Source organism: Molothrus ater, chromosome Z (genome assembly GCF_012460135.2).
Source record: "Molothrus ater isolate BHLD 08-10-18 breed brown headed cowbird chromosome Z, BPBGC_Mater_1.1, whole genome shotgun sequence".
NCBI lineage: Eukaryota > Metazoa > Chordata > Aves > Passeriformes > Icteridae > Molothrus > Molothrus ater.
Window position 1 is genome coordinate 65,418,936 of NC_050511.2, and position 12,309 is coordinate 65,431,244.

General features: G+C 48.4%; 1 protein-coding gene across 3 annotated transcripts in view; it reads left to right on the top strand.

Annotated features, from left to right (window-relative positions):
- Positions 1-12,309, top strand: part of ZNF462 (zinc finger protein 462) — an 89,636-nt gene that overhangs the window by 35,897 nt on the left and 41,430 nt on the right. For 2 of the 3 annotated variants that reach the window (XM_036402804.2, XM_036402803.2), the window contains exons 2-4: positions 3,165-3,415; positions 4,049-9,582; positions 10,462-10,626. In XM_036402804.2, the coding sequence (XP_036258697.1) occupies positions 3,196-3,415; positions 4,049-9,582; positions 10,462-10,626 (5,919 nt within the window). In that variant the 5' untranslated portion in view covers positions 3,165-3,195. The remainder of the gene's footprint in view (positions 1-3,164; positions 3,416-4,048; positions 9,583-10,461; positions 10,627-12,309) is intronic. The other variant, XM_036402805.2, reaches the window with a different exon arrangement.

Consider the following 12,309-nt stretch of genomic DNA (forward strand, 5'->3'; position numbering starts at 1 on the left):
CATCTCCCGTGTGGACAAAAAAAGAAGAAAGATGCACAGTGTGAGTTTTTAGCTCTCAGCAGGTGATGGGTGGTGGAAACATCACACTGAAGTCCACTCAGCTCTAGAGCTTGTTCCTCACGGGAAGAGCAGTAAGATTAACCTTTCTTGGGCTTGGTGCTACCTTTGTGGTGCAGACCTTGCTGAGATTGGAGCTGGAACCCATTGGAGAGTCTCCATCAGTTCTGTAATCAGCAGCTATTAATGATATCTCTCAACATGGTTGGTTCAAGCTTGTGTAGAGGGCAACCAGCATCCTCAAGGATGCATTCTCCAAGCATCCACTGCGTGCTGGAGATGAATGAAGATGGTGGTGGCTTTCACCTCTTGGAGCTGCCAGGATTGTCCTTTTTTTTTTCCATATCCTCAGCATTGGTCTCCCTTCGGGTTTTCTATTTCATAAGCTGGCCTGAAGTTTTCCAAGAGAGAAAGAGCTTAGTTTTCCAAGAGAGAAAGAGCAAAACTTAGAGTTTTGCAGTGATGTTCTCAAGGGTCTGAAGTTTTCGGGGGGCTGAGGAGGGCGAGGTCTGAGGGGAGGGGGGGGGAAGAGTGAGATTTTTGTGTGTGTGCGCGCCGTTGTTTTTCATCTCTTCCACACAATGGAGCTTTCAGAGAACCTCTCTTAAAAGGCATAGCTACAGCCTTTGTGTGAAGGGTGTGTCTGCTGGCAGGGTTTGCTGATGCAGACAGGCTGGGTGGTGATTAACAAAGGTCATTAGACTTTGGAATCTGGCAGGGCAGTGGGGTGGTGTGTCTTCTGCGCCAAGCAGGAGAGCTCCCCAGGGACAGGCCCGGCTGGAGCCTTCCCGCCTGCTGTCCCCCCTCACTCCCCCGCGCCGCCTCCTCCTCCTCCTCCTCCTCCTCCTCCTGCTGCTCCTAGGAGGCTCAGCTGCGTGTCGCCTCTGCCTGTGGGACAGCTTGGACCAGTGTCTTGACGCTGTGAATGCAGCGTTTTGTGGAGCCACGTTTTGTCATCCATGGGACAGGGGAACCCAACCCTGAGAAGATGTTTTGGGGAAACCTTCTGCTGAAGGAGAGAAGGTGCAGCTCTGAGAGAAAGGCACAGGGAGAGGAGAGCAGGGACACGACTTTGGAGGGCAAGCCATGCAGGAGAAATGTGAAGGAGATGTGATTTCTGAGGTGTGGTGATTTTTAAAGCATCACCTTGAGGAGGAGGAGTTCAAAAAGGGAGGGGGGAAAAAAAGAGGAAAAAACATAGAAAGAAAATAAAAAGCTGGTGTGCTTGAGCTGAAGCTGAGATAAGTGAGGCCATGTTGTGCACAGGCAAGGAGCTCCGAGGCTCTGAGTGCAGGAGTTGTCTGAGCTAAAATGGCTGCTCCCAAAGCTCAGAGGACTAGGGCAGCTTAGTGAGTCTTAAAGCTTCAGTGACGCAGGGGCTCATATCTCTTGAAAGTGTGATAAACACATTCAGTGGAGCTGTGGCTTGTTTGGCTGAGATGAAAGGACTAAGCTTGGGGGATGGGTAGTGAAAACTGGATGATCTGCTTTTCTGTGAAGTGCTCTAAATGCAGGAGTCGTCTGCTCCATGGAAAAATTTGTTTTCAGGTCTAATGGACTGTGCTAAAGGAGACGTGGGGTGGGGCTTCACTCACTGCTGTAATTTGATCCAGAGCAGATAGCAACCTCTTCCACACAATTTGGTCTGGTGCTTGCACATAAAAGCTTGAGTATCTCGATTATTGTAACTTTGTTAGCTGAAAAGAAGCTGGTGCAGCGTTCATTTTCTTTATTGGTGGTGAGAGGCAGTGGGGGGAGAGAAAGGACACCGTGCAGCCTGCAAAGTAGAGAAGGTAAATGTGAGGAGAGCCTCTGTGCTCAGGCTGTCCGGAATTTGACCAGCTAGAAGTTTATTTTAGCAGGCTCTCAGGAGAAGCATTCTTTCATCTAAAATCCTGGTGCAGTACCCTCTCTTGTTTCTGTGCCTTAATGTTTTGGAGCTTTCTCCTCACTTTGTTAGGTTGCTTCCTTCATACTCCACATACAACAAACACATGAGATTTAAGTTGTTGTGGGCTCCTGTTGTATCTTGGACCTCTGAAATGCTCCATTTATCATCCTTTTCCAGCAGATGCATGGAAGTTTAAAGAGGCAATTGCTGTATTAGCATAGGAAGGTGGCTCTTGTGCATGAGCACTGCTCAGGGTAGGAGGGTCTAAGTCTTTTGTTTGGCTTGTGCTTTGTGTCTCCTGTCCTTCATGGCAGTGCAGCCCTCTGTCGCAGGATTAATTGTCACAACTGAACCACTGTTCTTCACTGTGTCTTGTGTTGCTTTCCACTTGAAGGCATGCAGGGTTTTTGGATAAATCAGGGAAGTCCTAATGACTCTTGAGTCTCATGTTTCCATTGTATTTTTTCAGTGTGGTTATCCCCGTTGCTGTCCTTTTCTTCCTCCGGCTGTCTCCATCCCCCAGACTGCTAAAGGCACAAAGGTCTTGTCCCTAGAATAGACAGAAATGAAACTAAACATTTTAACAAAGACTGGAGGTGCCCTTAAAAGCTGGGTGGAAGTAGGGCAGAGCAAAGTATTCTGCCTTGGGTTTGTGTAAGTGTATCTAACCTTGCTGTTAGGTCTAGGTTTTCAATATCAGGACAGATAGTAGTATGCTGTGAAGAAAGACAGATTTCTCCCTGTGGAAGATTTTGATGCATGGTACTGAGTGAGGCAGGAATTGGCAACTTCCAGGAAGCTTAGAGTGTGGCTCCTGAAGGCAGAAGCTGCTGTATTCTGATAGTAAATTCCAGTGTATGACTGGGAGTAATGTGCCATTGCTCTGCACATGGGCTGTGGTCTTTGAACAAGACCAAATTCTGAAAAAACAGCCCGATGGAAAAGCCAAGAGGACAAGGTCCACTGGATCAGTAGTCACTTGTCAGAGAGTTGAGTCAGCAGCTTGTGAGCTACCTAGATAGGACTTCTTCTGAATCTGAGCAGACGCTTCTTAATAGGGTTAGGAAAGGTTGAGTTCCACGCCGCTGTGTTTGTGGAATCTCTGCAAGTGACTGAGTCATCAAAAGCTTGGCGTTACCTTGCTGTTCCCAGGATTTGTTCCAAAAGCTGCTGTAAACTCATACCGTTCTTCTTCTTCTCCTGTTTTCTCTTGCAGATTTTTCTAATGTAAAAGATCATCCTGAACCATGGAGGTCCTGCAGTGTGATGGCTGCGATTTTCGAGCTCCATCCTACGAAGACCTAAAAGCTCACATACAGGATGTTCACACTGCTTTCCTGCAGCCAACTGATGTCTCTGAGGAGAGCCCTACCCAGCCAAGGTCTGGTTCCATCAATGCCAGCAACCAGACTGAGGTTGAATTTTCTTCTGTAAAGGATGAATTCGCAATTGCAGATGACATAGCAGGTAAATCTCAACTCCAAGACTGATCTCAGCTCTTAAGATCTCAGCTCTTACCCCCCTATTTTACATGTGTCTTATTTCAGTGTGTTTTGGTTTCTGCCTTAATTGTGGCTTAAAAATCTGCATTATCTTTATGGCTGGCTCAGCAAAGCAGATATCTAGCATCAGCCATACTGGCTCTGACCATGGCTTTTATTTTTTTCCCTGCAAATGCAAGCATGGAGGATGGTTTTATTTCCCAGCTTCTTTTCATAGGGTTCTTCACACAGATTTTTCATTTTCAGCTTTTTCAAGGTTGTTCTTCACTACCATGAACCACCTCAAAATTACAACTTTTGTTAGTTTTCAAACTGAAACTAGTTTTATTTTTTCCCCCCAAGAAGGTCATTTTGGAAACTATCCACCCAAAACTGTACACCACAGTCATTTATATGTAGAAATTATGCATAATGGTCACTTTTCTGACCATTGCCAGGTCTGTAGATATTACCATAAGCAAGTGAGGGAATCCTGTAATGGTTGTTGTCAGTTCAGGGTGTGGTTACATTCTTAAGCATACAGGGTGGGTGAAGGAAAAGCCTTTTTTAATTTTATTTTATTTACAAATTTACATATACGCCTTAATTCTCATTTTAGGGCAAAATGCAACAAGTCAGATGGGGACTGGAAGTTACTATAGCCAGAGCCAGACTTTCTATGGCCAGCATATGGCTCCAAACCCTAAACCAACCAGCAAGTTTTTCCAGTGCAAGTTCTGTGTGCGTTACTTCCGTTCCAAAAACCTCCTCATAGAGCACACACGGAAGGTTCATGGAGCACAGGCTGGGGGGAGCTCAGTGGGGCCACCGGCTTCTAGTTCCCTAAATTACAACATCATGATGCATGAAGGGTTTGGTAAAGTTTTCAGTTGCCAGTTCTGCACCTACAAGTCACCCAGGCGTGCGAGGATTATTAAGCACCAGAAAATGTATCACAAAAACAACCTGAAAGAGAGTTCAGCTCCTGCTGCTGCTGCTGCTGCTGCTGCTGCTGCTGCTGCTGCTGCTGTGTCTGAATCAACGTCTGCTTCTGTGCCAGTGCAGGAACCCTGCAAGGAGCTGCCGGCAGAGGTGGTGGAGCGGAGCATTTTGGAGTCGATGGTCAAGCCCCTGACCAAGTCTAGGGGCAACTTTTGCTGTGAGTGGTGCAGCTACCAGACACCTCGGAGGGAGCGCTGGTGTGACCACATGATGAAGAAGCACCGCAGCATGGTGAAAATCCTGTCGAGCCTGAGGCAGCAGCAGGATGGAACCAGCACACCCGAGGTGCAGAGTAAGAGTGCCCAGAGTGCCTCTCCAAACTCGAATTACATGTCCATGAACACTACAGGACGTGAGATGTCGAGTGCTAACGTCTCAAACTTCAGGGGATCTATGGGCAATTCACTCATCAGGCCCAACTCTTCTACATCTTCGAAGTTTTCTTCTGTGTCTTACCCTCAAATGAAGCCTAAGTCACCTCACAACTCGGGCATGGTTAATTTGTCTGACAGATCCCGCTATGGAATTGCTGATATGACGAATTCTTCTGCTGACCTGGAAACAAGCAGTATGCTAAATGACTCCAGCTCAGATGAAGAGCTAAATGAAATGGACAGCGAGAATGGCTTAAACTCTATGGATCACCAGACCTCAGGAATGTCTGCAGAGCAGCTGATGGGATCTGATGGCAACAAACTATTGGAAACAAAGGGGATTCCTTTCAGGAGATACATGAACAGGTTCCAGTGTCCTTTCTGCCCTTTCCTGACGATGCACCGCCGAAGTATTTCCCGTCACATTGAGAACATCCACCTGTCTGGGAAGACGGCTGTCTACAAGTGTGACGAGTGCCCCTTCACCTGCAAGAGTTCCCTGAAGCTCGGTGCCCACAAGCAGTGCCACACGGGAGCAACATCCGACTGGGACACCATGAACTCCCAGGCTGAGAGCATTGCCTCGTCCCTGAACGACAGCACGGTGTCCTATGAAAGCGGGAATATCAACGGCAGGAAATCAGCCGGGATGATGGAACCCGTGCAGCCACAGCCGCCGCAGCCACAACCGCAGCAGCAGCAGCAGCAGCAGCAGCAGCAGTCGCCCCAGCCCCATTCACAGCATCCATACAAGTGCACGTTGTGCAACTATTCCACCACCACTTTGAAGGGCCTCCGAGTTCATCAGCAGCACAAGCATTCCTTCTGTGACAACTTGCCAAAATACGATGGACCGCCGTCAAACGCACCGCAGGAGAGCGAGGCAGATGCTCACCCCTCTGCCAGCACGGTGAAGAAGAGCCAGACCTCCATCCTTGGGCTCTCATCTAAAAATAACTTTGTTGCAAAAGCCCCCAGGAAGGTCTCAAACGACTTCCCTTTGGATCTGTCTCCCGTAAAAAAGAGAACTAGGATTGACGAAATAGCGAGCAACCTGCAGAGCAAGATCAGCCAAAACAAACAGCAGGAGGATGCTGTGATTAATGTAGAGGATGATGAGGAAGAGGAGGAGGACAATGAGGTGGAGATAGAGGTGGAGTTGGACAGAGAGGAAGAGCAAACAGAACCAATGATAGAGGTTTCCAGTTCTTACGCACCCCAGCAAATGTGGGGCAGGGAGGCTAATGATTCCCAGAAGGAGGCGAGCTTCAGGAGCATGCAGCACGACTACAATTCCACCAATGGGGCGGAGATTGAGCTCACTTTGTCTGAGGATGAGGAGGACTACTACTCTGCTGTCAGCATGAAGGACCATCAGAGCCCTAATGCCTCTGTTCTGGGCAGCCAGTCCAACATGTACGGTACCGACCAGAACAACGAGAATTCGGAGTTCAGCGACTCTGGCAGGCTTTACTATTGCAAACACTGTGATTTCAGCAACAAATCTGCCAGGAGTGTTAGCACTCACTACCAGCGCATGCATCCCTACATCAAATTCAGCTTTAGGTACATCCTGGATCCCAATGATCACAGCGCAGTGTACCGGTGTCTCGAGTGCTACATTGACTACACGAATTTTGAAGACCTGCAGCAGCATTATGGGGAGCATCATCCTGAAGCTATGAATGTACTGAACTTTGATCATTCTGATCTGATTTACCGCTGCCGCTTCTGCTCTTACACAAGCCCAAATGTTAGAAGCCTGATGCCACATTACCAAAGAATGCATCCCACAGTGAAAATTAACAATGCAATGATATTTTCGAGCTATGTTGTTGAGCAGCAAGAAGGGCTGAACACAGAGTCTCAGACGCTGAGAGAGATCTTGAATTCTGCTCCAAAAACTATGGCAACCTCCACCCCCGTGGCTCGCGGGACTGGTGTGCCAGCTGGTTTTAACAAAAGTGCCACCAAGAGTTTCAGTCCTGAATGTGAAAATCAGAAGGAACCTTCAGTCAACACTGTGGTTGTTTATGACTGTGACGTGTGCTCATTTGCAAGCCCTAACATGCATTCAGTTCTGGTGCACTACCAGAAAAAACACCCCGAAGAAAAGGCCTCATATTTCAGGATCCAGAAGACCATGCGTGTAGTCTCTGTCGACAGGGGCTCTGCCCTCGCCCAGATGTCCTTTGAGCTGGGGGCTCCCATCTCCCCGAAACTCTCCAGCTTGGGTTCTCAGCCTCCACCACCCCCTCCACCACCCCCAGACCTCTCTACAGAGCTCTACTACTGCAAGCACTGCTCCTACAGCAACCGCTCTGTCGTGGGGGTGCTCGTCCACTACCAGAAGAGGCACCCGGAGATCAAGGTCACGGCCAAGTACATCAGGCAGGCCCCGCCGACCGCAGCCATGATGAGGGCAGGGGAGCTGCCCCCCGGCATCCAGAGGCCGCCGGTGTCCATGCAGCAGCTGGGCCGCGAGGGCTCCGTGAACCCTCCGGAGAACGAGATGTTCTTCTGCCAGCACTGCGACTACGGGAACAGGACAGTGAAGGGCGTGCTCATCCACTACCAGAAGAAGCACCGCGACTTCAAAGCCAACGCGGACGTGATCAGGCAGCACACGGCCACCATCAGGAGCCTCTGTGACCGTGGGCAGAAGAAATCGGCTGGCAGCCTGCCCGCCCACGCCTCCGGCGCCGAGCGGGACAAGTCCAAGCTGAGAGCCCTCAAGTGCAGGCAGTGCAGCTACACCTCCCCTTACTTCTATGCATTGAGGAAGCATATCAAGAAGGACCACCCGAATCTGAAGGCCACGGTGACATCCATACTGAGGTGGGCGTTTCTGGATGGCTTGATAGAAGCTGGTTATCACTGTGAATGGTGCATTTATTCACACACAGAGCCGAGTGGCTTGCTTGTGCATTACCAAAGGAGGCATCCCGAGCATTATGTTGATTATACCTACATGGCCACCAAACTCTGGGCGGGTCCCGATCCTTCCCCTCCCGCCCTAGTGATGCCAACAGAGATGAAGACCTACAAATGCAGAGACTGCATTTTTGAAGCATCTTCTATTTGGGATATTACGAATCACTACCAAGCATTTCACCCTTGGGCCATGAATGGAGATGAATCTGTGTTGTTAGATATCATTAAGGAGAAAGATACTGCTGAGAAAACCATGCCACAGCCTGATGAAGGTGGGGTCAGGATGGAATCTGAAGACCAGATAGCAACACCACAGATGGATCAGGATGCAGAGTGTGCAGAGGATCCCAGCCTTTCCCATGAGAAAACTGTCCAGCTGGCTTCTGCAAATCCTGCCATCTCCTCCACTCCATACCAGTGTACAGTGTGCCAGTCTGAGTACAACAACCTGCACGGCCTCCTGACACATTACGGCAAAAAGCATCCTGGCATGAAAGTGAAGGCAGCAGACTTTGCTCAGGATATCGACATTAACCCAGGGGCTGTGTACAAGTGCAGACACTGCCCCTACATTAACACACGCATTCATGGCGTCCTCACACACTACCAGAAGCGTCACCCATCAGTAAAAGTCACTGCTGAGGACTTTGTGCACGACGTGGAGCAGTCGACTGACATAGCTCAGAACGACGTGGAAGAGACAAGCAGGATTTTCAAGCAAGGCTACGGTGCTTACCGCTGCAAACTCTGCCCCTACACCCACGGAACCCTCGAGAAGCTGAAAATCCACTATGAGAAGTACCACAACCAGCCCGAGTTCGACGTTTTTGCCCAGTCACCGCCAAAGGTGTCTGCCTCAGTGGAGCCAGACATGGTGACCGAAATCAAGGCCTCCCCAGAAATTGCTGCTGAGGACGTTGGGGAGGTCTCCATGCCGGCGCCTCATTTCTCCAGTTCTCACCTAGTGTCTCACACAGTTTTCCGGTGTCAGCTCTGTAAATATTTCTGCTCCACCCGGAAGGGGATAGCAAGACACTACCGCATCAAACACAACAACGTCCGGGCACAGCCGGAGGGCAAGAACAACCTCTTCAAGTGTGCCCTGTGCTCCTACACCAACCCCATCCGCAAAGGGCTCGCGGCACACTACCAGAAAAGACATGACATTGATGCTTACTACACTCACTGCCTGGCAGCCTCCAGGACAGTAAGCGACAAGCCCAATAAAGTGATCATTCCATCTCCTCCCAAGGACGACACTCCTCAGCTCAGCGAGGAGCTGAGGAGGGCTGTGGAGAAGAAGAAGTGCTCACTCTGTTCCTTTCAGTCCTTCAGCAAGAAGGGCATCGTGTCCCACTACATGAAGCGTCACCCCGGTGTTTTCCCCAAGAAGCAGCACGCCAGCAAGCTGGGGGGATATTTCACTGCCGTGTACGCTGATGAGCATGAAAAACCAGCCCCAGCCGAGGAGAGGAACGACTTTGAAAAGCCTGAGGTGGAGGCTGAGGCTCAGGAAATGGAGTGGCTTCCCTTCAGGTGCATTAAATGTTTCAAGCTGTCCTTCAGCACAGCAGAGCTGCTGTGCATGCATTACACTGACCACCACAGCAAGGATTTGAAGAGGGACTTTTCCATACTTGGAAGCGGCACCCGCTCTCAGAGCCCTGTCTACCAGTGCAAGCACTGTGATACAAAATTGCATAGCACGGCAGAGCTGACTGCACACTTGAATGGTCACAATGAGGAATTCCAGAAGCGTGCCAAACGTCAGGAGAGGAGGAAGCAGCTTTTGAGCAAGCAGAAATATGCAGATGGTGCTTTTGCAGATTTCAAACAAGAGAGGGTAAGGATTTGTGTGTCTGGTCTCTTTCTCTGCCCCCTGCTCCCCACCAGGGAGCCCACCAATGCCCACTTGCATGTTCTCTTTGACAGCCAAATGACCACAGGCTAATGAATGACTCAGAGTGCCAGTGAGCCCCATAAGTCAATTACACATCCTGCTTTAATTTCCTCATCCATCCTCCCTAGGTTCTGTAGGAAACCTTGTTCCTTCCTACCACTTCCTTCAGTATTTTCTTTATCTTCTTTCCTCCCTCCCACGCTTCTGGAGGGCCATCTGTGTCTGACACTTGCTTGTTCTTTTGTGGCAAGGCTGCCATGTACTTTCAGATTCTCTACAAAATGTCCCATCCCCTTCTTCCATGTCCCTCTGAATAACACATCAGTTTTCTTCTCAACCTTCTCTCTCTCAGTCCTTTGTCTCATTGAGCACTCGGGGTTAGCATGACACGGATCTGTCTGGTGATAGGAGCTTTGGGCAGGTGCCTCATAAGGAGAGGACCAAATTGTTTTTCCATTTCTTGCCCACTTACCCCCTTCCTTCTGCTTCAGTTTGAAAAAAATGCACTTGCGCAGGAAAAGCTTTGCACAGAAGTTGGGGAAGTTCTGGGGTCGTGGAGGAGGAGGAGGAGGAGGCACAGTTTCAGGCCAAACCAAAATGGTCTTCTAGAGGACCACTGTTAGCCATAAAATGAATGTTTCTTCTGCACAGATGTCTTGTCCATGTACTTTGTAGGAATTCATGATCTCAGCAGAAATTGACCTTGCAGTTCTGCAAGACTGGACATCAAGTGTAACATCAGGTCTAAAGTCTGGTCTGTGCTCCTAAAAAACGAGGTGGCAAAACCTGCCTTCAGTGGTTTGTGCTTGTGTGCTCAAACAGGCTTTTGGACACTTGGAGGATGTTTCAAAACTCAAGGAGAGGAAGGTGGTTGGCTACAAGTGCAAGTTTTGCGTGGAAGTGCATCCAACACTCAGAGCCATCTGTAATCACCTCCGCAAGCATGTCCAGTACGGGAACGTCTCTTCCGTGTCGGCCACTGTAAAGGTGAGAATTCCTGAAAGGTGACCGAAAGGGACTGAAACTACTTGCATTGTTTAAAATAAAGGCCTCGTTGATAACCTGTGGAGGGCTCTCGTGAAGCTCTGGATGGGTTTTCAACTGGGCATTCCAGTTCAGCATGATGTTTTAATCTAACACTGAGTTTCTGAAGTGCATTTGGTTCGTTTCAAGATGTTTTTTAACTTCTTTTCACTCTCGATCCAGGGGCACGAAGACTCTTTAATCCTCATTTCTTCCCAGCCACAAAGGAGTTGGTGTCGTTGATGACCAAAAGATGGTTTATGAGCGGGAAACTTTATCTCAGCTGCTTTATGGGCTACATTTCTACTTAGTTAAGCTCAAAAAGAGTAGTTTGTTTCCTTTTTTTTTTTTCCCTGTATGTATATGATTTTTATTTTAGGAAGAGGAAATGTGCACATACGAATGTGTGAAGCTGCTTGTGGTGCACCTTTCCACATGGAATTTGCACACTGGCTCCAGACAAAGCATTCAGTGGCCACCTGAGCCAGTGATCCCCTCCAGGTGATGAGGTGCAAACGTTCTTCCTTTCTCCCTGTGGAAAAGGGGGTGCCTCCTATGACATCTCCAAGGACAAGTGGTGTTCCAAAGTCCGATTTCCAGGATGTTTATTGGCGGGGGAAGTGAAAGTGAAGCAAGGCTGTGGGAATTAGCTCTTGTCAGAGGCTCCGGCTGCATGAGTGACAGGCCTTTTGTGGTGACATAATCTGCTTTTTGTGATGAAGCCCTGTCCTCCACAGCCCAACTCTCCCCACCTAAGAGAGCTTTCATTGCCCTACCACTGACCTTTCCTTGCCTTCTCACCTGGTACTCCTGACAGATTCAGATGCTTCTCTCCTAAGAGTCCTTTCCCTCTTCTCAATTCTCAAGTGATGCTTGTGTAGGGTCAGTGCTTTCTTTTGAGTAAATAAAATCTTGCATCAGGGAACAAAAGCTGAAAGCCACGGCCTAAAGAATGTGCTGGAAATGCCTCTTACAGGGTATTTAAGCAGCTGCACAAATGCATGCTCTAGTTAGAAATGGGAAAGGAAGGTTATGAAAGAAAGTTAAAAAAAGGACTTTTTCTGTTTGCTCTATATTTTTAGAGGATTCTAGGGTCTTAGTCTACCAGTTTGTTTCTTGAGAGTTTGATGCTGATGAACAAAGTCTGCTGAAGAGTAGACAGCTGTATTAGTCTTCAGGGTAGCTACAGTCAGCTAGAGCAAAATAAACTAAAATTAACTTCTCTGTAATTTACTAATTATTATGTGATCAAATTTAGAAGATTCACACCAAGACCATGGAAAGATAGGTTTCTTGGCTTTTTGCATGATCTGACACAAACTTGCTCAAGGAGTGAGACCTTTTTTTTGTTTTGACATATGCATGCATGTACATAATAGATGTAATTATGTTTTTCTCTCCCAAGAATAGGTAATTTTTTTTTTTTCAGAAAGCCATTGATGTGGAGCTTGTGTAGGGATATGTTTAGAGGAATAAAGCAGTGGGAAGCCTGGACGTTCTGGTGAACACAGGGGAAAGACTGAGGGGCAGAAGGGAGAGAGAGAATTGATGGCTTTGGGGGGATATGTCTTTTTTAGCAGGAAGCTGAAGATCCTTCAAACACAACTTTGATGGAGGGTTTTGAGGGAGCCAAAGACCCTGGCATTG